This window comes from Rhea americana, unplaced genomic scaffold, assembly GCF_003343005.1.
Source record: "Rhea americana isolate MKP2758 unplaced genomic scaffold, rheAme1 scaffold_12, whole genome shotgun sequence".
Lineage (NCBI taxonomy): Eukaryota > Metazoa > Chordata > Aves > Rheiformes > Rheidae > Rhea > Rhea americana.
This window is the reverse complement of record NW_028185261.1, coordinates 5,870,964-5,894,623: the sequence shown is the minus strand read 5'-3', so window position 1 is coordinate 5,894,623 and position 23,660 is coordinate 5,870,964. Positions and strand designations below refer to the sequence as shown.

At 47.1% G+C, this 23,660-nt stretch overlaps 3 protein-coding genes across 6 annotated transcripts; all 3 read left to right on the top strand.

The window, feature by feature from the left end:
- Positions 1-151: 151 nt before the first annotated feature.
- Positions 152-3,315, top strand: HOXD13 (homeobox D13). Its single transcript, XM_085322652.1, has 2 exons — positions 152-825; positions 1,571-3,315. Exons 1-2 carry the CDS (start codon positions 258-260, stop codon positions 1,819-1,821), a joined length of 819 nt encoding a protein of 272 aa, XP_085178778.1. The 5' UTR covers positions 152-257; the 3' UTR covers positions 1,822-3,315.
- A 4,146-nt stretch (positions 3,316-7,461) lies between these two features.
- On the top strand, positions 7,462-9,084 carry HOXD12 (homeobox D12). Its single transcript, XM_085322663.1, has 2 exons — positions 7,462-8,194; positions 8,461-9,084. The coding sequence occupies exons 1-2, from the start codon at positions 7,633-7,635 to the stop codon at positions 8,697-8,699; spliced, it is 801 nt and encodes a 266-aa protein (XP_085178789.1). The 5' UTR covers positions 7,462-7,632; the 3' UTR covers positions 8,700-9,084.
- Positions 9,085-12,367: 3,283 nt separating this feature from the next.
- HOXD11 (homeobox D11) lies at positions 12,368-20,692 on the top strand. Of its 4 annotated transcripts, none has more exons than XM_085322638.1 (3): positions 12,368-12,407; positions 13,927-15,733; positions 16,304-20,692. In XM_085322638.1, the coding sequence occupies exons 2-3, from the start codon at positions 15,115-15,117 to the stop codon at positions 16,534-16,536; spliced, it is 852 nt and encodes a 283-aa protein (XP_085178764.1). In that variant the 5' UTR covers positions 12,368-12,407; positions 13,927-15,114; the 3' UTR covers positions 16,537-20,692. The 4 variants fall into 4 exon arrangements, with proteins under 4 accessions (XP_085178764.1, XP_085178739.1, XP_085178755.1 ...); XM_085322613.1 differs by having other exon boundaries at positions 16,301-20,692; XM_085322629.1 differs by having other exon boundaries at positions 12,372-12,407; positions 14,300-15,733; positions 16,301-20,692.
- Positions 20,693-23,660: the final 2,968 nt, after the last annotated feature.

The following is a 23,660-nucleotide window of genomic DNA, read 5'->3' as shown; positions in this document are numbered from 1 at the left end:
GTGGGGGGGCCGTCGGTGCGGGCCGGGGGCTGCGAGCGCAGGGGGCAGTGCGGGCGGCGGCAGGGTCACATGCTCCGACGGCAGCCTATGAGCAGCCCCCCGGGCTGCGGCAAACTAATCTGGAGCCGGCCGCCCCCACCCCGGTCCCCCCTCCCAACCTGGAGTTCGTTTTTATAAACGTACCGCCAGGATCCAACCTGTTGGAGGCAAATAACAATTTGCACCATGCCCGGCCCGGGACCGCGCCGCCGCCCGCGATGTGCAAGGCCATGAGCAAAGCAGCGAGCTGGGAGATGGACGGACTGCGCGGCGACAGCAGCGGCGGCGGCGGCGGCGCGGAGCGCGCGGGGGCGGCGCGGCCCGACCCCCCGGCCAAGGACTGCCCGGGCTCCGCCGCGCCGGCGGCCGCCCCCGCGCTCGGCTACGGGTACCACTTTGGCAACGGATACTATAGCTGCAGGATGTCCCACGGGGTTGGGATCCAGCAGAACGCCCTGAAGTCTCCCCCCCACGCCTCCATTGGCGGCTTCCCCGTGGAAAAGTACATGGACGTCTCCAGTCTGAGCAGCACGAGTGTCCCCGCCAATGAAGTCTCCTCCCGGGCGAAGGAAGTGTCCTTTTACCAGGGCTACACAACCCCCTACCAGCACGTGCCGGGGTACATAGACATGGTCTCTACGTTTGGCTCTGGGGAACCGAGGCACGAAACATACATATCAATGGAGGGCTATCAGTCCTGGACTCTGGCTAATGGCTGGAATAGTCAGGTTTACTGTGCTAAAGATCAGACACAGAGCTCCCACTTCTGGAAATCGTCCTTTCCAGGTACGAGAGGGAGAGGAGCGGTCAGAGCGGCCCCCCCCCCCGCACCTCGGCCGCCCGCCCCCCCGCGCCGCAGGAGCGGCCCGCCGCGGCGGGCGCGCTGCACAGACCCGCGCAGAGCGGGGGGCGGCGGATTTCTTCCTTGCCCCCAGCTGCCCCCCGAGGAAACCTCACTTTGCGCTTTCCGCCCCGCGGGAGAGATGCCAGAGCCCTGCCAGGGCCCTGGGTGCCCGTCTTCCCGGCGGCGGGGGCTCTCTGGGGCTTCTTCTTCTGTCGCTTTTAGCGGGGCCTCGGGTTGTATTCGCGCGTGCAGTTTGCAGGACGATGGCTTGAAGGCTTGCGATCCTCCGCTCCTCAGGCTGGGGACTGACCCAGCCCCGGAGCACTTAAGAGACTGCGAGGAGTGAGGGCACACTGGCACAAACCACATGCAAACAAACCGGGGAAAGGCGCACCAAAGAGATTTCTGTGCGTGCTCTGCCAGGAGCGACCTGTTCTCGCCCCAAGCCCATGCCCTCTCCGTCCTGCATGCTCGCTAGAGATGCATGCCTGAGAAGCGATGACAGTCCATCAAGGTTTTGCTGCTTTACTAACGTGCAGATAATGTGGCAGTGTAAATGATAATAAACTGCAAAAGCAACCTGGCATTATTTACTTGCCCGGGAAAACCAGTGCCCAACAAGTATCAGTTAAGCTTTAAACGCCTGTAATAAAATTCTAATTTTTCACATAATGTCTTTTGCAATAGGGGATGTTGCACTAAACCAGCCAGATATGTGTGTCTACCGGCGTGGGAGAAAGAAGCGAGTGCCGTACACAAAACTGCAACTTAAAGAACTCGAGAATGAATATGCCATTAACAAGTTCATTAACAAGGACAAGAGGCGAAGGATATCCGCAGCCACAAACCTGTCTGAGAGACAAGTTACCATTTGGTTTCAAAACAGGAGGGTGAAGGATAAGAAAATAGTCTCGAAACTCAAAGACAATGTATCTTGATCTATTAGTTGCGGACAGTGATGGATATATAAACTCAGTTTACTACCAGCTAAAGGCTTTTGGAAAGACTTGAAAACATATTTAATTTTTTTCTCCTTCCAGTGGTGGCGAAATTTTGTGAACAGTTTTTCGTGAAAGTCAGCGTTTTTCTTTCAGTCGAAAGGAGTGCTGGCAAACCTTGACTTATTGTTCTGTTTCTTCCTTTTTAAAATAATAATATTTTCTGTTTTTCACTGTAGGCCAGTATAAACGAATTTAAATATGTTGAACGGTTACAATTATAATTTTCTTAAATGCTTAACTCTTTGGGGTCTTTTTCTGTAAATCTTTCTCCGAACAACAGCCAGTGCCAAAAAGTGTCAGTTTTGATTTGGTATCGTAAACTTCAAAACGTGCCAACTGAAAAAAAAAAAGAAATAGGATTCGGAAAGCACGAGAAAGCCGGATTCTGGACCCACGGCAGCACCTAGCTCCTTCCAAAATTCGCGGAGTCCACCGGGATCCGGAGTGAATTGAGAAATGCGCGGAGGGGTAAAGTCTGCAGTTGGATTTTTAATATCTTTTTTCGAGGGATTATTATATTCCGAGCAGAACTCCAGGTATTTCTCGATTGAGTTTAATGCTGTGATTTCGTTTTCAGCTGAAGGATTTTGTATTTCCCAGTCGAAAAACGCGCAGCATGTGGGTAGGAAGCAGCCTTTCGGGGAGCCCGGGCAGGGCTGTCCCAAGGCGGCAGCGCGGTCCCGGCGCAGGCAGGAGCGCGGCCCCGGCCCTCGCCCCGGGCGGCCCCGGCCCCGACGGCGCCGGGCGCCGGGCGGCGGCGGGGGCAGAGCCGGGCTGCGGCCAGGGAGAGCCTCCCTGCAAAGACGGGGGTACAAACAACGCCTATGTTGTACAAAATGTTGGATATGCGATGGCCTGCTTGTCCGATCAAGCACAAGGCTCTTCTCCTTCCACTTATCACGGCATTTAAAAAGCTTCTGGTTGGAGAAATAAAGTTCACTGCTAACTTTCAAGTTACAAAAAGTAAACGGGTGTTAATGACAAAAGCAATAAATGACGAATTTCAAAAGCTACCGTAATTTATGTAGGCCGAAAAGGCTAGGACTCTGTTGATTTTTGTTATTTTAAACCTAGTGCGCATGTTATGATATACACAAGGTGATCTGGATCAGACACGCTAATCAACTACTAGGAGAGAGAAGCAATATCCTCTCTGTTAATGTGCCTCGTCTAATTATGAAAATGTGTGTGTTCCCAACTAGTATTATTTATTATAATATCCTATTGCTCTGAACACTTTGATTACCAACGTATGTGGGTAAGACATACAGCAAGACTATTTTTCCATAAACCGTATCTTTTCCCTTTCTTGTCTTAAAGTCTGCTTTTACTTTACATTGTGTTGGAAATACGGGCTGAACTTCCAAGCTGTTGATGATGTTGCCAAACTGTTCCCGAACCGTCTTTAATAAACGATTTCTTTTCGATATATACATATTTAAATATATATATATATATATATATTTATATAAAGTGTGTGGGGGGGTCGCCTTCTTTTCGCAGCAGGGCGCTTCGTGGCTCCGCGGATCCGTGTAGGGCCGCTTTCCGGGCGCGGCTCTTTGCAAAAGTAGAGGCAGATGCGATTGAAGAAGCTGTAGCCCACGGGCCCTTTGCTAGGCAAGGTTTCGCTAGGAAGAGGCGCAGCGGAGGGAGGTGGGGGCAGTCCGGCTCTCCTCTCCCCCTTGGAGCCCAGCGATGCCCCCCGGCGCGGCTCCGCGCCCCGCTGCGGCCCCGGGCGGCGGCGGCGGCGGCAGCGGGCCCGGTGCTCGCTTCGCAGAGCGGCTTGATCTGCCGGAGAGTGAGCGATCTTCCGCCGCCTCCTCCCTCGTCCTTCCCCTTTCTCTTCCGCTTGAATATCCACAGCTTGGGTGACGCTTATTCTCCCAGAATCAACGAAAAAAATCCTGCTGGGAACGGTTCGGGTTTTGTTCCACGTGGCATTTTTGTTTGATCTGGGGAAAATAAGACGGCTAAATGTAAGTACCTGGAAGAGCCCTCTCTGATGACCTAGCCTTGTTTTCGCCGAATATTTTAAATTCTTCTATTCTTCCATTAGCACCCCCTCCCCCGGCAGAAACACCCACAGTTGTGTCCTCCTGATACTCGGGAATGTTTTCCTCCCAGCGTATTTCCCCTTAAAAATGAAGCCCTGGCACGGTCAGCGCTGTTATGCTTCACGGCCGCAGAGCCGTCGCGGCTTGTACCCTTCCTCCTTCCAGGCTTAACCTTTGGCTTTGGCGGTGTCCGGACTCTCAGAAGACGCAGGCTTTGCCATGACCAAAACTCCCTTCCCAGGGCAGGATGAAACACGAACTGGCTGGCAAATCGGTACCATATGGAGAGGAGCCGCCTTTTAATTTTCTAACAACGTGCAGCAGCATTAGGAAAGCGGCAGCTCCGGTCAGAAAGAMGGCGAGGCAAACGCTGCTGCTGCTGCTGGGGGAGAGAAATCCCTCTCCTGCCTTTGTAGATTAAACCTGTTTTCTAGCCGGAGCAGGGGCATTTACGAGCATTACTTAAAGTCCCCCGCCGTGCACAGACGCGGGAGCGGGGCGCCCGGAGCCCGCTGGGGAGGCCGTGCCCGCGGGCGCTGCGACCGCTCGGCCCCGCGCTCCGCGCTGCCGCTCCGCGCCCCGCGCTGCCTCCCGCCGCTGCTGCCGCTGCAGCTGGTCCCAGCCATCCGCGGTTAGCGAAGAAGCCTAATGATGCGCCTGAGATGCAGCGCGAATTATTACACATGATTAACATGCACCGCGGCAAACGGAGCGGCGGGTCCGCGGTGCGCTGCAGGCCGGGCAGCTGGCCCGCCCGGAGCCGCTGCGAGCGCGGCGGTCGGCGAGCCATGTTTAAGGCAATCCTGCCATCTCCTGGACAACCCCTCGCATAGGCCGCGGCCGCGGCGCGCCGGTTTCCCGGAGCCGCGGCCCCGAGTGATGCGTGAGAATCGAAGACGGCCCAGTTACACGCAGAACGACCTTCATTTTTAAAATGAAATAATATTCCAGTAAAATCACAGTGTGTGTAGGCAGTAGCTCTGGCGTCTAGGGTGACCTGGTTGCCTACTTCTTTTCTTTTCTTTTTTCTTTTCTTTTTTTCTTTTTTTTTTTTTTTTCAAAGGGACTGGAAAAAGAGCAAATGAAAGCAGAGCTCTGGTCCTCTCTGTTCCTCAGCAATGATATTTGCTGTACAGAGAAAGACAGTGGGACACCCGCTGCATTAAAACGCCGCCCTCCAAACCAGATGCCGGCTGTGGCTGGAAAAACAAGCAAAAGTCCATTCGGGGCTATTCGGGGCTATCTACACCGCAGCAGTAGAAAATATCCTGTGAAACAAGAGCTTTCTGTTGGTTCTTTTCCCTACAGATTCAAACATAAATATTTTTTTCTGCTGCTATGAGACTCTTCAGCTACACAAGATTTTGTTTTCATATTTTTTGCAGTATTAATTAGTAATTACAGGTGATTTGAGCATTATTTGAAAGCTCTGTTTTCTCTAACCCCATAAAAGCTGGTTTGAAGTGTCACCTTTCTTTCCGGTAACTGGGAACTCTCATCTATTCCTTGCGTTTACTGTGGGAAAAAATACAGTCTTTTTGAACTCAGAATGTTCCTTCTGTCTTATGAGAAACAAAAATCACTGTCAGCTTTTTTGTAAAATGAGATTATGGAAAGAAAGTATTAGCCATCCTCTAAAGGAGGGGAAAAAAACAGAAAACAAATAAGCTAGCAAGAGGGAGATTCAATTGGTAGACATAATTCAAACAATAAAAATTAAAGGCAGTGGTCAGTAATATCCTCCAGCAATCCTTGTGTGGTCCTGTGTGGTCTAGGGGAGAGCCATCATTTAAAGATTTCTTCCAGGGCAATGAAATTACTGCAGAATTCACCTCAAATTCCCATTAAACAGAGATGAATTTCATTAGGAAAATGTCAAGAGGAGTAGTGTCTCTGATCTTGGCTTAGAAATAAAACCCAGATTAAAACTATGATTGACAGCACAATAGCATGGAAAATTAACCCTACCTGTTAACCAGGTTTGAGTTTTTAATACAGTCAATGAGAATAACAAAGTCTGGGCTCTGCTTGAGCTGCGCTCACTGAGGTTGGGGAGATTCTCTTGGAAAAGAGGCCAAGGCCAGAAATGCCTGGTCGGATAAWGGATGGGCCTCCAAATTTTTCTGTGGGGACTGGGACTGCAATGTCCCAGGAGCAATTTCGGAGTGCAGTGTCCCCCAGCAAGGGCCCACCACCTTAGACTTTGGATGTTGTCTAGCTGTGTATTTTCCCTGGAGGGTTCAAGCCTTTTCTTAGCCCGTTACATGTTTTTTACAGTTTAATACCTATAACTATAGTTATAATTTTCTGTATTTGTGTCTTTGGGTGCCTGCGGCCTAGGCTTATCCCCAAAGGAAATAGATTTACATGGTTTGGGGAAGGACATAAGCTATATCCCTGAGGATGCTCTCAGATGTGGTTTCTTTCATCCAGCAGAACTACAAAGAAAATGGGAGAGATGCCGGGGCTCCTGTCTGATTCCTCAAATACGTACACACACACACACACATATATGTATATATATATATATATAAAAACACACACACTCCCGCCCCCTCAAGAAAAATAAAGCATAATGTTTTTCCTCAGAGGGCAAAAATTCCTCCTGTGCAAGTCAGGAGCTAGCAGTGAGGCAGTGAGCTGAGGCAGACCTTCCTCTGCCCACCAGAGCACTCAAATCCTCTCTGCTGCAGAGCAGACCGGGGCATTCTCTTTCTTTAGAGATATTTTTTTAATCTCCGCTGTCTGTAAAAATAACTCTCAGCTGTTGTTGTTTCAAAAAGACAAAATAAACCCTGAGTTTTGGAATCTGCGCTTTGGAATGAGGGTGAAGGTTAAAAAGGCAAACAAGGAGAGCTAGGAAAATCTCAGATAAATACCAGTGATTACTGTACCAGAGGAGATGCCCACTAATACCTGAACAATTAAGATTTTAATTGCGAGCATATAATGATAATTGCAATTAAAATAAATGCGTATATAAAGCTGATAAAATAGGGGCTCTGCACACACCTACAAGGTTTACTGAACCATACAGGGTAAAAATACACATATGTGCCCTAAGCGGTCATATTTCCTTCAGATCAAGAGAGAGAGACCCAAGGGGTCTTCCCAGCCCGCTATGGTTGGCAGTGTGTTTGCTGCCCGCAGCTGCCCGGCGCAGGGCGGTGCGGACACGGGGGTCCCGCCGGCCCCGGACCCCAGCCGCTCGCCTCGGCAGCCGCCGCGGCTGGGTCCGGGCCGGGGCTGGGAGCGGAGCCGGGGCCGGAGCCCGGGAGGGAGCCGGGGCCGTTTTGTGTGTGGGGGGCAGGGGGGGGAGGGCTGCAGCTCGAAGCTGCAATATCTCCTCTAAAACTTCGCAAATGTTTGTTTTCCCCTCATCTTTCCGTTCGCGTTGCGGCTTTGCCAGCCAGTCCGAGTCACTTTTATAGAAGTGGAGACCATGTTTTCCCCTCCCCCTTGCACGTTAGGTATTTTCATATTTCAAGTGTTATCATAAGACTTTTTAAAAAAGGGGAAAGAAAAAGGGAAAAAAAAAGGGGGGACTCTGTGGCTCGGTGGCTGGAGGCGGTGCTGAAATTACCGGCTTTGAAGAACCTGTCTGCAAAGTTTCGTCCAATCGTTTTAGGCTTTCCGCTTATTCCCTGTTGTAACTAAATACTGCTGTAAGAACAGCTGAAGTCCTTTGTTGGAAATGTGTGATCGCAGTCTCTACAGATCTGGCTACGTTGGTTCTCTCTTGAATTTGCAATCTCCAGATTCCTTTTATTTTCCCAATTTGCGGGCTAATGGCAGTCAATTGGCAGCTCTGCCCACCATTTCCTACCCCCGAAGCTCGATCCCGTGGACTTGCTCAAGTTCGTGCGCCGCGCAGCCCCAGAGCCACGCGTTCAGCGGCTCCTCGCAGCCTTACCTCCCAGGCTCTGTTCCAATCAACATCAATTCCAACAGCAACAAAGAGTGCCTGGAAGAAAACAATAAATATTACGCCCATGATGCGAGCTCCAAACAAGAGGAGAGATGCAGGCAGAGGCAATCTTTCGCAAATGACCCAACTATTACTCACGCAGCCAACTTAAAGCCCGTAAAGTATGACCACTCGAGCCTGCAGAGAAGTTTGCAYGGCTCGGCTACTCTTTTTGAAGTGAATTCCTGTGCTTCCAGCTTAAAGGAGGACATCAAGAATTCAGTCAACTTGAACCTGACAGTTCAGCCTGCAGCAGTCCAGTCATGCCTCAGACCTTCAGTGCAGGATGGTATGCCTTAAATATCTCGCTTTAGTTAGAAGCGACCTAGTGATACTTGCTTTGTAAAAGATGTCTGTAATTGTTTTCTGATACCTCTGTTACCCATTCGGAATGATAATCGCTTAATCCGTCTCGGAGGTAGATAGAAATTGTGCTGTCAGATGTGCTTTGCCAGATTTACCAAACTAGTTTTTGCCCTCTTATCTTTCGGGTTTTTGCGTATTATCCTTAATACACAAACCTGATCTACTAAATTATCGACGTGTTTGTTGTAGGTTTGCCTTGGTGTCCTACCCAGGGGAGATCGAGAAAGAAACGGAAACCTTACACAAAACAACAAATTGCTGAATTGGAAAACGAGTTTCTCCTCAATGAGTTTATTAACCGACAGAAGAGGAAAGAACTATCAAACAGACTGAATTTGAGCGATCAGCAAGTTAAAATTTGGTTTCAGAACCGACGAATGAAAAAGAAAAGAGTAGTAATGCGTGAGCAGGCGCTTTCTATGTACTAGAGCAGAGTCTGCCCGTTCCTGCATGAACTTGTGCCTGGAGTGTTCACCCCTAGAGTAGAGCGTATTCGCGATTGAAATCAAGGAAGTGCGTTTTTAACCGTTTAAAACAATTTCTCGAACCGTGTAGGATCCCTGTGTAAATTGACACATGCTGAAGTCTTAGCCAAAATGAAGATGACAAGCCAGACCAGCAGCGAAACCTGTATTATCAGCTTTTTTTAACCTTTCTTTCTCCTCTTATATAGAATGCCTCCTGCTTGTTTCCCTCTCTTTCCTTGGAGAATGAGCGGTGCTAAACTGAAATCGATTTCTTTTAACTGTATGTAAACATCATTTTGCAGAAAAATAAAGAAGTAATGCCTAGTAAAGATCTCAGCTATTTAAATCCTGGCTAGCCCCTTCATGTATTAATGTATTACCATGCATTTGAACGCGAACATGCGGCGCTTGCTTGTTTTGTGGTTTGGAATAACCTGTTCGAGCACAGATCGGAGAAAGCGGTTAACAAATAACCCCCCCGCCTCTTTTTTTTTTTTTTTTTTTTTTTTTTTTTAAGATCTCTGCTCGGAGCTGCAGATCTGGCCGCAGCCCGGCGGAGATGGCACGTGACGCCGCCGCAAGGGGAGCGCGTAACCTGCGCGGCGACTCCGCACGCACCCAAGGGCCCGGCGCCCCGGCCGCGGCGGGCGGCCCCTGCCGCGCCGCTCCACTCGCCGCCGCCTGCACCGACGGCTCTGCCGGCCGGAGCCCCGGGGCCTCCCGGGGCGGCCGAGCGGCCCCCGAGGGCGCGGGCCGCAGGGGATTGCCCGCTCACGTCCGCGGGCGCGTTGCCGCCTGCGGGAGCCGCCGGTCGGGGCTCTCCCATCGCCCCCTCCTCGTCTCGCTCATGTCGGCGAGCAAGGCCAGGGGCAAACCCTCCTGCTCTCCCGCCCCGTCCCGGGAGGCGGCCYCGCTCCGCGCACAGCCGTCGGGGGCCCGGGTCGGGCCCTGCCCTCCCCGGCGCCGCTGACTTTGGCCTTGCCCGCACGCTGCGCCCCAACAAAGGCGCGGAGAGCAGCGCAGGTGGGCGCGGAGAGCAGCGCGGCGGGCGCGGGCGGCGCGGCAGGCACCGGCGGGCAGCGGGCTCGGCACCGCGCGGCGGAGCCCCGGCCCGGAGCCCGGCGGGTCTGGCTGTGCTGGGCRCCTCTCCCCCAGCCTCCGCCGCAGAGATTTTTACGAGGGGAGGGGGGAACGCTTTCGGGTTGCTTTTTACCCAGCTAGAAAGCTCGGGGGCTAAACCTCAGCAGAGGGGCTGGGAGCGCTGCCCAGGTCTGTTTTAGAAGGAGAAAGAAATGGGTTTTCCCGCATCTTGCTGACAGGCTTTCTGTGCTTGCAGCCCCCAGCTTCCCCGGCCCCGGAGCATTCAGCCTGGCTGGAGAAGCAGAGCCAGGGAAATGCTAGGCATTGCCTTGTTCTGACATTTCAGGGAAAAGAATATATCAGGGATTTTTGGGTCCAGATTACAATGTATTTTGGCTGCAATTTCCACGTAAATCTGTTTCTAATGAAGAGGCGTTTCCACACGTGAAACCTTGGGTTGCCTCTCCCAGCAGCAATAGTAATTCACATTGGYGGAGCCTGCGTTATTCTCGTGTTTTCCTGGTATGGAGTACACTCAAATATGGTTGTCCGGGAGATATTCAATAAGGCTAAATAACTGCTGTAGAAGGCACAAAGGAGTTACCTATCTATACAAAATCATTGCCTTCCTGAAGGCAATACTCTATAACAGGCGTATTTGGACTTTGCTCCTACCCAACCATTCKCTTGCAAGTGCTGTTTTGTAAAGGGCACAGCGGTCCCAGGCCATTTTGGAGGAAAATGCTGGATTTTTAGGAGAGCAGAGCTGCAGCCATCTTCCGCAAGCTTTCCAGAGAGCCCCAGAGGTGGTGTTTCGGGAGGGAGAATGAAAGCCACCCAAACCTGGACGCTCATTTCTCGCCGTCCAAAATGGCCATTGYTGCCGCATTGCCCAATGTAGACAAAAACCTACCTCGCTGACCGCGGGCTGACTGCCAAAGGAAAAGCGGAGGTGAAGAAATGCGCCGCGAGAGCTTCCCAAATGAGCGAGATGCACACCTATCCACATAAAATCAGAGGCACCACCTCTAAGTCCTTCGAAAGCTTAGAGGCATTCACCCCCTGTACGGAGAGCTGGCGCATTGCGGACAATAAAAGTCTCTTCCTTCAATAGCATTTCCCTAATTAAAAAAACTAGAAGCAACCCCAATGATGCAAGCCAGGAAAAAAGGAGAAAAAAAAACTATAAAACAAATAAAGCCCCTTTTCTTACTCCCTTCTGGAATACTCTTCAGTCCCGCTACAGTCCATGAGAACTGGACCCTTTATTTCGTCCTTCCCTATCCTAATCCGCCCCAGTACGACCATTCCCTTTATTACATATATGATGTGAAATCTGAAGAGCATCCTCGGATGAAAAGATGTGAAAGGCAATGTATTATTTATTAGGAGTATCCAATTTGCAATGATAGCTTGTTGTAAAGCCTCTAATCTAAACCGCCTACGAAAATAGGTCACAAAACAGAAGAGATAGGATCTAAAATGCTAGGTGATGTAGAAATATGTGCATTACGTATCTTTGTATGTGCCTGTACATAGACCTACACGTTTCAGCTGCGGCCGTTCCGTGCAAGCATGTGTGCACACAGGCAAACGTACATATTTGCAGTCACTTACCGTGAACACACGTATGTGCCCGAGGGAATGCCGCATGATTTCATGCATGTACATAGTTGAGGTTTTGGCTGTTAATCGAAGCCGTGAGCGGCGACAGTCGTTGTGGGCATGTGGCGAAGCGCACATACATGTAGGCAACACACATGCACGCCCGCACACAGGGCTGCGTATGCACACGCCGCTTCTGCCAGCGAGGGAGCATGTGCATGCACGCTTGTGTGCATTTCGCCACATCTATGTGCGACACTCTGTGTATAGGCTCAGAAGATGCACATGAGTAGTGTATACTTTGGATGCTAAACACTTTGGATAGATTATTTTTGTGTCTTTTCACCTATATCTCTCCCTCCTCCCCCTAGGTCTCTGGGTGCATGCGTGTGCGGGTGTGTGCACTGGGCACCCATTAGCTGCAACATGCATGTCTCCGTCCTCCACAGCATGCAGGCGAACATCTATTCCTTTATTTACTCAGACATAAACATCTTTGCATTCCGACTGCAGTCTAAACGTGATAAACCCCTTCTGAGGGGGCTCTCCATTCCTACTAGTTTGATAAGGCTGGAAACGCAACTCTGATTGTTTGAAATGGCTCTGGATGCCTTTGTGTTTCCTAAAAGAGCATAAATAATTAAAGTTTGGCAGGGAGGAAAAGCTTTCTTGCAGAACTGTAGTGGCAATAAATGAAATGACTCAGAATCTCTTCTCCAGTCAGTTTTTACGAGAGCTGCCAGACAGTGTCTGTTCACGTTCTCCAGATACTAGGGGCGCCATAACAAAGTTAAGGTCAAGTTAGTGTCTTATCTTGGGTGGCACAAAAATACCGCATCTTCTCCAGCCGGACTGGGTATATTTTTAAATCCGAATGTTATGCAAGTCGCCTTAATTTTCACGGAGGGCTTTTGGAAATGTCTCTTGGACTAGAATACTTGCTATTTCCAGGCAACGATTGCAGATGTTTCAAGACGTCTAACGGTAAAGTATTCGCCTGAATCTGTACATGATGTGCTTTTATGTTTCGATGTTATTTAATCTGCTTAAGGCAAAAAAGGAGGGGGGAGATGTAATGCTCAGAGCTGGGCTGGGAACCGACCCCAGGGTGAAAATGCTCTGGCAGGCAGGAACCCCAAGTCTGYCTTATTCCAGCTGGGTCTCTGCGGCGATATTGGACCCACATTCCCCAAATTAGATTGCTTTTTAAGAGACTGTTTCCTAAAAGGGCTGTTTTCGTATTAACAAATCGTCGCCATGTCTTTGAACTTGAATTAGTTGAAACCAGTTGGCTCCTGCGCCAAAATTTAATTGATGCTGGGCTTGCTGCATCGAAAGGAAGGTGAAGGATTCCGGCAAAGGTGTAAATAGTTACTTAGACGGTGAGGAAAATGAAGCTCCAGAGCTTCCCTGGGCTATCTCTCCTGATGAGCTTAGCGAGAAGAAACCTGGGGGCACAATCCAAGCGGATCCTTGCCCGGTTCTGCTGCAAGCACAGGGTGGTAAGTGACACAGGAGCCATTTTAACTGCGCAGGCATCATTTTTAGGAGGTTGTTCATGTGTTGCAGCGAAACCGAACGGGCTCGAAAGTTGCCGATAACGGGAGGAAATGGTGATTTTATGTCTTGGTTTCTGGTGATACCTTGCGAAAGTCTATCTGCTGGGAGCAGTTTGTGACATTGGTGGTGATTTGCAACCGAGACACCAGAGGAAAAAAAAAATACTTTACTGTAGAAAGGAAAAAGAAAGAAAGAAAGAAAGGAAAAAGAAGGAAAGAAAGAAAGAGAGAGAGAGAGAGAAGGAAGGAAGGAAAGAATAAGCTTAATCTTTCCTGTCTGTTTTTGGTGTTTCGGTGTTTCGGAAGGGCACGCCGGGCTCCTCTCTGGGAGCTCCTTGGCAGCCCTTGGTGCTGGAGGGACGGGGATGCTCGAGGGGCGGTGGCGGAGGTGGTGGCGGTGCCGGTGGCGGTGGCCGGGGTGGTGGCGCTGGCGGTGGCGGTGGCGGTGGCGGGGAGCAGCCCGGGGCGCAGCTCCCCCTCGCCGAGCCCCGCCGCGCCGAGGTGACCAGCGGGGTGTCCCCGCCGAGCCCCACGGCCGCCGCCGATCCCCGGCGGCAACAGCCGGCCGGAGAAAGCCCGGGTTTGCCCTGGTCTTTCCCCCCAAGTTGTCCTCGGTGCTTTCGCTCCGGTTCCCTACCTGCCGGGCTCCCTGCTTGCTGGGGGACCTGGAGGCTGCCTTTTTGCAAGTCGCCTGTGGCCTGATGTCTGGACGGAGCGCCCTGGCTTGCAGGGGGCGGCCGTGCTTGACGTGGGGAGCACAGGCAGATTTCGGGTTGATTTGGAGACCAGCATATGGCGGGGCTCCTCTGGCTGGTATGTACAGTGTTGGGAGTGGGGGGGGGGGAAGCATTCCCATAGAGAGCTGGCAACCGTTTCTGGAATGAGGAATTACTCGAGCATAGAGCTATTGCTGGAGCGTATTATTTATTCTCTTTTCTTTTCAGCCTTTGTGACTCGGTTTGTGCTCGTCTGTGTAAAATAATATTTCAAGGAGGAAAAAGAAAACTGACCAAAATGAGCCCTCGAAGGCAGGGCAGCTGTGGGGCTTGCGGGTCTTGTGTGTGCCGCCTGCTCCCAACCCTGCTTTTCCCTTCCAGTGAAAGTGAACATTTTTGTGGGAGTTGGAGGCACGGGAACAGAGGTCACTTTGTCTGCTGCTCTGCTTCCCAAGGAAAACGTGCCTGGTGGACTTCTTCTCCTGCCCTAGCCCTTTTCTTTCCAAGAGAGCCCGAAAATATCTCCTTTTTATTATTATTAGAAAAAAAAAAAGAAAGAAAGCTGCTGAGAGATGTTCTGTTTGCATATTTCTCATTTCAGTTTGTCTCTGGCGCCCTTATACAAGCGCACAGTGCTTAAGCACAGGCTTAAGCAAGGGAAAATGAGGTGATCGGGACTCATGCTTTGAATTTCGTGACCGATTTTGATGCCAACTGTGGATTGCTGGAGCCGAGCGGGCAGATTCACTCGTACGATAGAATATGTAAATGGGACTTGGCTTTCCTAAGTGAACTATCACCCTCTAATCGTCTGTGTAAGCAGCAGCCAGCAAATATCACTCCTGCTAATAGGGAGTGATCACATTACAGAGTCGAGGTTGTCCGGCTTTGAGCCCACACCCCGCAATACAAAGGTTACCTTTCCTAACGATGCTTTTTTTCTGAGCCTATTTCCTTAAATCTCGTGGAAGGTTTGCCAGCAAGAGGGCTCGGAGGAGAGCCGGGTGGTTACGCGTGTGTGCGGGAGCTGCGGGGCTCTGCGCTGCCTTTGCAGCCGCGGGACGGCACATTCTCAGGTGATTAGCTCCACCACCTATGTTTATCTCGTCGCCTTGCGAAAGAACGAGGGGAAAAACCTACTATATTTGTCCAAATGCTCTGCTCATCTCTCCGTGCTGGCAGGGCTCTTTGGAGAGATCTTAGGAGTCATTCCGACGGGCTGATATAGATATAAGGACATTTCTACATCGCGTCACGTGACATAATTACCACTAGAATCAATCAAGATGAATTGCACGTCAGCACACGGTGGGGATTTTTTCTTAGTTGATCCTGTCCAAACCCTCTTGTGCAATAGATGGATCTTGTTCAATGCATTGAAGCCTCCTGGTTGCTTGCAATCGCAAAAAGGAAGACATGACTGAGTTTGACGATTGCAGCCACAGCGCATCCAATATGTATCTGCCAGGGTGTGCTTATTACGTTTCACCATCAGATTTCTCGACGAAACCCTCTTTTTTGTCGCAATCGTCTTCCTGTCAAATGACTTTTCCTTATTCTTCTAATTTACCTCATGTCCAACCTGTGCGCGAAGTAGCATTCAGGGAATACGGATTAGAGCGCAGCAAATGGCAGTACAGGGGCAGTTATGCTCCGTACTACTCAGCTGAAGAGGTGATGCACAGAGACTTTCTGCAGCCTGCGAACCGGAGGACGGAAATGTTATTCAAAACGGACCCCGTGTGCAGCCACCACGGACCGTCTCCGGCCGCCTCCAACTTGTACAGCGCGGTGGGCAGGAACGGGATCCTGCCGCAAGGCTTCGACCAGTTTTACGAGGCGGCCCCCGGCCCCCCGCACCCGCCGCTCTCCGAGGGCGACGGCGAGGGCGAGGGCGACGGCGGCAAGGGCGACGGCAAGCCCCACCACGGCACTTGCAGTAAAACACCTTCCAGCCAGGACAAGAAAGTGACAACAGCGAACAGCGCCGGGTCCCCTTCGGGGGAGGCTGTTGCAGAGAAGAGCAACAGTTCAGGTAGGTATCAGTAGTAAATTGGGGGCAAGAGTACAAGGCCAACACTTTGTCAAGCCGCATTTTATGTGCAATTTTATAAGCATCCAAAGGATTTTATGTATCCTATAAGATTTCCTTTACCGTTGTAAAGCGTGTTTACGATAGGAAACCAATTTAGGTGGGCTTAAGGTATTCTTGGAAGAGGATATTAATTGTTATTAAATTGTTGATTTGGAGGGGGGCAGACAGGGAGATTTCACAGGTAGTGCTCAGAGCTGCCTTCATTTTAGAGCGTAAGGTCTTCGTTTGTTTGGGCGGGGGGGGGGGAAGAGGAGTTTGAGCAACTTGGAATATTTCCAGGCCATTTAAATATCTCTCTGTACTGCTCAAAGTGCTCTCTTTTAAGAACAAACTGCGGAATATTCTCTTTTTTGTTAAGTCACCCAGAGAGCAAAAACCCCAGGAATATTTTCTGTACTGCTAGGGGGCTGCTTTCCGGGCAATGGGATATTGTCGAAGTCTCTGATTTCCTATCTGAATGTGTTCGTAGCAGCAGCATAAATCAGTTTCTTCTCTCTTGAATTTCAGCAGTTCCTCAGCGATCCAGGAAAAAGAGGTGTCCCTATACCAAATATCAGATAAGAGAACTGGAACGTGAGTTTTTCTTCAATGTGTACATAAACAAAGAGAAAAGACTGCAGTTGTCCAGAATGCTCAACCTCACTGACCGACAAGTTAAAATCTGGTTCCAGAATCGAAGGATGAAAGAAAAGAAACTGAACAGAGATCGACTCCAATATTTCACTGGAAATCCCTTGTTTTGAAAGTGAAAAAGAAAAGGAAAACAAAAGAGAGAGAGAGAGAAGGGAGAAAGAAGAAAAAAAGAGAAAATCTCAGTCTCTCTGACTTGCCATCTGAATGCAAATGTAAATTGGTTTACATGACACATCCACCCTGCGGAACTCAAAGTTTCATTTTCATGTGCAACTCCACACACTGAATGGCCACTGGAGATTTCGGGGCTTGGCGGAGCAGATTCCTGATAAGGGGAAACTAGGGTAAATCCAACAGTCCATTCTCAAAATTTTCTCGCCAAAGGTGCTTTTCTTTCCTCTCCCACAGTACCAGCAATGGACCTGCAGTGTGTCTGGTAGTTTTTGCTTACAATTAATTCAGTTCGGGGGGTACGTTGTTGCTTTTGAGCTAGGGTAACACTTTCCTCCCTTTAAGTGAATGCGGTTTATTTAAGAGATGGTAAATGTACGTTCACTATATATATAAATATATATATATATATATGTTTCTATTGTCATCCGAAAGCATGGGCCACTGTCTTTTTCATGTGAATAAATGGTTTCTAGTAAAGTTAAGGTTATATCTTCCGTGCACTGTATGGATTTCCATCTCTGAAGGATCCTAGCGTTTCCCGGGCTAGAGCCAAGTTCAGTTAAATAATAGTGGGAGGAGGTCAAGTCGCATTTTTCGAAACGCGTTTTAAAGAAATGCTAGCTGAAATCTCTAACTCTCCTTTTGTAGGTATGTGTAACCTTCACTGTTCCGCCTTGAGTGCGAGGCAGAGCAAACATGGCTGTCTGCAGACCGTCACTTGTGATGGGGCTACAATTACTATAAACAACGAAAAAGGCTTTTTAACTGGTCAGGCTCCCAGTAAGCCCAGAATCCCCAACGCCAATGACTGTTTACTGTTAGGTAAGGATAAGCCAGTACGAGGGTTCACGGCGATGCAGACCAGAGGGAGCTATAAAAAATTAGCTCTCCTGGAAAAAAAATAGGGGTAGGGGGAAAAAAAGAGTTTGGAGACAGAGGGGGTGGATCTTTGAAATCTAAGCCGCAGCGCGGCCGCGGGGACCCGGCCGGTTCGCCGGGAGCGCGGCGGCCGCTTGCGCGGCGGCGGCGATGCGCCGGGCCCGGGGCTGCCTCTCGCCAGGGCAGGATCCGGCGGAGGTCCCCGCGCTTTATGCGGCGTGACCTGCCGCGGCTGTTTACAAAACCTTGAACTGTCTAGACAACACCATAAAACCCGAGGGTCTAAACAGCTTAATTGGGTTATATTATACACCTTCTGGTGGGTGAAAAAGAGATTTCCGCAATGTGCAATAAAGGGAAGGAGTGAGAAAAGAATTTGGCTTTTTTTTTGAATAGGACGAAGTGGCTCTCGCTACACTTGCATCCAGTGAAGGCAAACGCTGGCAAATAAGTCAGGAAAAGCCCTAGAATTAAAAAGATCGAGACTTGGAATCGGAGGGACGAATGGCTAAAAATTTTTTTTAAAACTCTTTTGCAAGAAAAACATAAGTGTATGCCTTTGAACTTCCAAAATGTCAAGGTCATCACCTTTAACCTTCCTGAATAATTAGGCGCCTTAAGGTTCCTCTGTTATTTTCAACCACCACCCACTCTCTCTCTCTCTCCCCTCTCTCTGTCTCCCTCTCGCTCTCTCACACACACGCACACCCACACGCACACACGTATTACCGCATAGCTGGCCATATTAGCAAACGCATCATAACGCAAAGAAAACCCCAGCCGCTTTTAGGTGAGCTTCTCCGCAGCGACCCGGGGAGCATGCCCTCCTTCCGTCCCCTCCTTGCAAGAGAAACGCGGTCTGTCTATTTTTCTTTTCACTGATTCAGTGCCCGGCAATTAACCCGATATCGTTATTTTCCTTAAAAAAAATATATTTGTGTTTCTCTGAAAAAATCAAACTCGGGGGCTATGTAAGAAATACTTTATAATTTAGGGAGAAAGATTATATTTATATAGGGATTTTCTCCGGATATGCATTTCCCCATAAAGCCTGTTCTTTGGAAATGCACATAGTCGCAGGGAGTATCTAAAAGCCTTTCGCCCGAGCTTATGGCAAAATTCTCGCGGCTCTTCTGAGCCTTAATCCAAAGGGCAAGAACAAGTTGCTTGATTTTCTGTTCCCTGTAGTGCTTTAAGAGTTTATTTTAGAAGACTGTTTTCCCTTTAAAATGTTAAGATACCGCAAAAGAGAGCCATGGAAACCAATACATACTAATATAAATCTGGGAGAAATGTTCAATTATAGCAATTTTAATTTTCTATTCAAAAAAGAAAGGAATAAGCTCGGGACTGAAAGGCAGATTGAGCTGAAGAGAAAGYCAGAGAATTCCCTCGTGCTTTGCCACGAAAAGCCACAGGAGGGCGCGCTCATGTGCTGTAATGCTCACAATAGTCCTGGTGTTGAAGTATATTTTCCTCCTAATAATAATTCCACTGCTAATAAAATATCTAATATATAAGTAACGATAAGATTTCAGGGCCTTCCAAATGAGAAAATAAAGCATCAAAAAGATTTATTAAACAAATAACCCATAACCGTGACGTGCTCGAGAAATATGCCACTTTAAAAGAAATTTTTTGGTCGTAATCTTTTATAATGCATCTGAGCTTTAAAAATACCCATAATTTTAGGAAAAAAAAMCTCAATGATATTCAGAATTCGTTCACTAGAACGAAAATCTATTTACACTTCTTAGGATAGCCTTAACGTGGCTAGAAGAAAAGTAATATAAAAATCATGCATTTTCACAGTTTCTCTTTCAATTCGTATTCAGAGCTTTTGCTTAAATAAAACTAGAGGTACAGAAAGCTTAATTTAAAAAATGTACTCTATTTAAACGCGATATTAGCATTAGATCCTGAGAGTGTCTATTTTTAAAGAGGGAGAAAGAGTAAAGGGGAAAAAAAAGATAATTTTAATATCCGAACATCATCTTGCCAAAGAATTGCTGAATGAAATCTCTCTCCTTTAAAAACGCTATGGAGATCTATTAAAATGGAACTAGATACTAGAAAATTAAAGCGAAGCTTATGAATTTCCTGGCCATTCTCCAGTGACCGAGCATGTTCCCTTTTTCTGTTTATTGTGTTTTGTTTTTTTCCTYCAACATGCACTTTTAATAACAATCACACCAAAGAAAAGGCTTCGCTTCTTTCTGCCGTTTTGCAGAATTCATCAAAATCTATTTCACGTTGGCTCAGCCATATTCTGCATTTTAAAAGCCCCATCTCTCCTGAAAGTATTTGTTGGCACTTTGTCCGCTGAAGTTTTTTTTAGAAGTTCATTGTTAAGAGTTTCCTAGAAATAGCCTTTCCGTCTGCAATAAAATGGCATTGTACAATCTAAAATAATTGGAATCTTTGACGCTAAAGGTAGCGCTTTTAACCACATCCCGAGCACGAAGGAGAAGCCCTTGGTCTCTCGATGGGGTTACCTATTTCGAGAGGGAAATATTTAGCAAAGTTTTTTTGTTTGTTTATTTTTCTTGGCTTTAGAGAACGCACACCAACCCTGAATCCATTAGGCTGCTATGATGTGATGCTTTAACCGCTCGCAATTACAGTGAGGCCGATCTCAAAGAACGTAAACGAGTGATTGGAGCCAGGATGTGCTGTTAATTAAAATAAATAATAATAATAAAAAAAGTTGAAGGTGGAAACGCTGCTTTGTTCTTTTTTTGAATCATCAAGTAAATGCGATGATTCTGTGGGAGTCCATAATCTCTCCTATTCTTTTTTCCCCTTTCTATATTATTCCTTAAGGAAAGGTTGGGAGCTATATCTTTGGGCTTCTCCTTCTTGGAGAACGAATAGGATATTTGCTTATTTTCAGATTAAATTACAGATTTGGCAGGAATCTACCGAAAGATAAATGAGTAACCCAAAAGCAGAGGCTGAGTGCATTATCCCCGATCAGTTTACACGCTAAAATCTTACAGCTCCGGATATATACTTCTGTGTGCACTGAAATACTGAAATACAATAGAGGACGAAGTACGGCTTTGAGCGAACCTGGGAGCACAGTCAATGCTACCGTGCGATCCTCACACTCAGAAATAACACCTTTGAAGAAATGGCCAGTAGGCTATTTTGTATATTTTATAAGCTTTCGTGTTTTAAACATAATCATACCATTAGTATTCCCCCCNACCATTAGTATTCCCCCCCCTCAAAAAAAAAAAAAAAAAATCCTGGGTGCTTGAGCCCTCAACCCAGACGTCGACTCTTTCTATGAAAATATGGCACATAGAAATCTGGGCAGCGGGACAGTTTCATTATTAAAAGACGAAAGGTCACAATACTGTAGCCAATTTTTTTTTCCTTAAATAAAAATATTCTTCAATCTCCCTTCAATACAACAGCGTAGTATAAAACATACAGTCCGCGCGTTAAAAGATATCTTAAATAAATTGCTGAAATCGACTAAATGAAAGTAATATTGCTTAAAGCTTTCTAGGTTCCAGTCTATTTTTAGAATAAGATATTCCTCGCAATACCTTTTGTTACTGAAGGCATCTGCAAAATATCTAGCCTTTTCCTTACCTCTCTCCCATCCCCCTCCTATAATGAGGCACAAACACAGCAAATTGCAAGTATGGGAATCGTCAGCACAGTCGAGAAAAATCATATCACGAGTAATAAGGTTTAGGAAGATAAGGCAATGAAAATTAATCCCTCCAGCCACGTCTTCTAACCTCAAGTTTTTTACCCTGACATTTGCTTGAGGAGAAAACTGTAGTGTCCACCTATGCTTTATTACAAATAGTAATTTACATCTGCATGGACCCCTTGGTTGGGTTTTTTTCCACCCCCATTCGGAAAAATATGGGGCTCTGAGAGCAAAACCTTTATATTAATGTGGATTGTATATCTCATTTATTGCACAATATTGATTTATTTATTAATGTTAATTACTTGATTCCATTTTAATATGATTTAAAACAGCAGTGACATTAAATACCTAGAGCCTAAGTCCCCAGTTCCCCAGCGACTCCTGCATGTTTATTCAACTTCTATTTACCTCAAACTTTAACTTTCCTACTTTTCATTTTCAATAAAAAAATGCTGCCCGTTTTTAAAACAACTGGTGATTTATCGTGAGCGAAGGGTCTTACGGAGCTGTTCGCCAGTCCTGAATGTGATATTTAAATCATTATCACCATAGCCATCATCTGAGTTTCCGTGTAGTGACATGTAAGAAATTCATATTTTCAATTAAAAATCAAAGAGATCTCATGTATAATCAGGAGTCAGGGAGTTAGGTCATTTAGCACAACAGAGGCTGGCGTGGAAAGCGGTTAAGCATTAGCTTATTGTTTTAACTTTACTATTGGGCAAAATCCACAGCAAACCTCTAGGATAATACTTCAGTTGGGATATTTCTGGGACACTCTTTTCTTAAAGTGTAAATAAAGATTATGAAAGACCCATTTGATGGGCATAAAATTCCTGATTAGATTTAACAGTCAAGTCTTAAACTGCGTCAAGGAAAATAGTATTTTGTTTCTTTAAACTCTGTGGGTTGTCTGGGCTGTTGTTTAAAAAGAGGAAATTGCTAGAAAGCAAGGGGGGGAATCCAGTCCTCAAAGCGGGAGCGTCGTGAACTCCGCTGCAGCTTGTTTCTGCGCTCAGGCAAATCTTAGCAATGGCTCTGATAATGATCTTAAATAGACGTGTTTTCGAGACCCCCGTTTCTGTGCAAAAACGGCAGTGGCCGTGCAGCGTGCTCGGGAAGGGCAGAGGGCTGTGCAAGGCGCAGGGATTGCGGCAAAAAATCTTWAAAGCAGCGAATATTACGAAGGTAATATTTAAACTCTCCGGCAACACAGAAGCTAGAGACTGCAGCTATAAAAGACACTGGCTCTTAACCTGACAATGATGTTGTATTTGAACAGCTGCGATAAGGTTTTAAAAGGTCTGTCTCATTGCCACAGCGAAATTTTAAATAGGGTTATTGTTTCCAGCAGTGTAAAGTGTACGGTAAAGTGCAAAACATTCAAATACCCGGAAACAGGAGAAAATTCAAATTCTCGCCGGTGGAACATGCAAGTTTTCAGTTGCGTAAAAGACGCATGTAAAWTTTTAAAAATCCTTTCACATGCTGCCTGTTTCTGGGGATCTTAAAGAGTGTTTTGGTGTTAGAAAGGCCCCAAATAAACAGCCAGATGAATCTGAAAGAAAATTTTTCAATAAATTCACTTTGCGTGGATTAGAGTCCTTGACAGCCTTAATCCCAGATAAGAAAAGCTCCAGGTTAAGATAGTTAAAAAAAAAGAAAGAAAGAAAGAAAGAAAGAAAGGAAAAAGAAAAGAGAGAGTAAAAAGAGCAATAAATAGTTTGTACTATCGCTATTTAAACTGTAACAGCTTCGGGTTTTAAATATGGGTACGAAGTGGGAGGAAAAACAGTAAAACAGGTTTAAAGTGTTGGAACGGAAAAATCTAATTTGCCAGCGAGGCAGTTACTTTTGCCCCCTGTATTTTTTTTTTTTTTTTTGCTTTAATATTCCAGCTGCATTTATCATTCTTCTTGAGAAAAAAAAAATAAAGGGAAAGAGAAAAAGAAAACCAAGGAGTTCCTCAAACAGTTGCGATATGACTATGAGTTTCTATATGTTTATTAATGAGCAGTATTACAGAGGGAGAAATTATCTTGATGGTGCTTTCAGTTACCAGGAGGAGTAAAAAACATTTTTTTCACAGGCAGCGGTGAGAGAGCGTTGTAAAATGATTTTAGGAATCTGGTGTAACTATAAAAGTGAAGTTATGACAAAAGCCTAGCTTTTAATATTTGACGATTTGTGTTAAAACAAAAATTGACCTTCTTGGTTAGTAGCGAGGAAAAAAATCAATAGTATAATTTTCAATAATTCATAACGCGCCCGCCATTATGCTAAATCTTAACTATTAATCTTATCCTTTACAAAGTCGCGATTGATTTGTTAATAAAATATCTTCCCGTGTGTGGCAACAGAGGGTATAACTCTTTAAAAAGCTTCAGAAGCAAGAAAATTACCAAGTAGCCCGAGAATGTAGATGAGGCTTTTATTGATCGCCCCTGATTCTCCTTAATACGGATTAATAAATCGCGCAACCTTTTGTCCCGCCGCGCTTGTCAGGCC

Coding starts and splice junctions, on each gene's coding strand:
- HOXD13 (XM_085322652.1), top strand. CDS start 258: ATGTGCAAGGCCATGAGCAAAGCAGCGAGCTGGGAGATGGACGGACTG. Junction 826..1,570: donor CTGGAAATCGTCCTTTCCAG/GTACGAGAGGGA, acceptor CTTTTGCAATAG/GGGATGTTGCACTAAACCAG.
- HOXD11 (XM_085322613.1), top strand. CDS start 15,115: ATGACTGAGTTTGACGATTGCAGCCACAGCGCATCCAATATGTATCTG. Junction 15,734..16,300: donor AGAGAAGAGCAACAGTTCAG/GTAGGTATCAGT, acceptor CTTGAATTTCAG/CAGTTCCTCAGCGATCCAGG.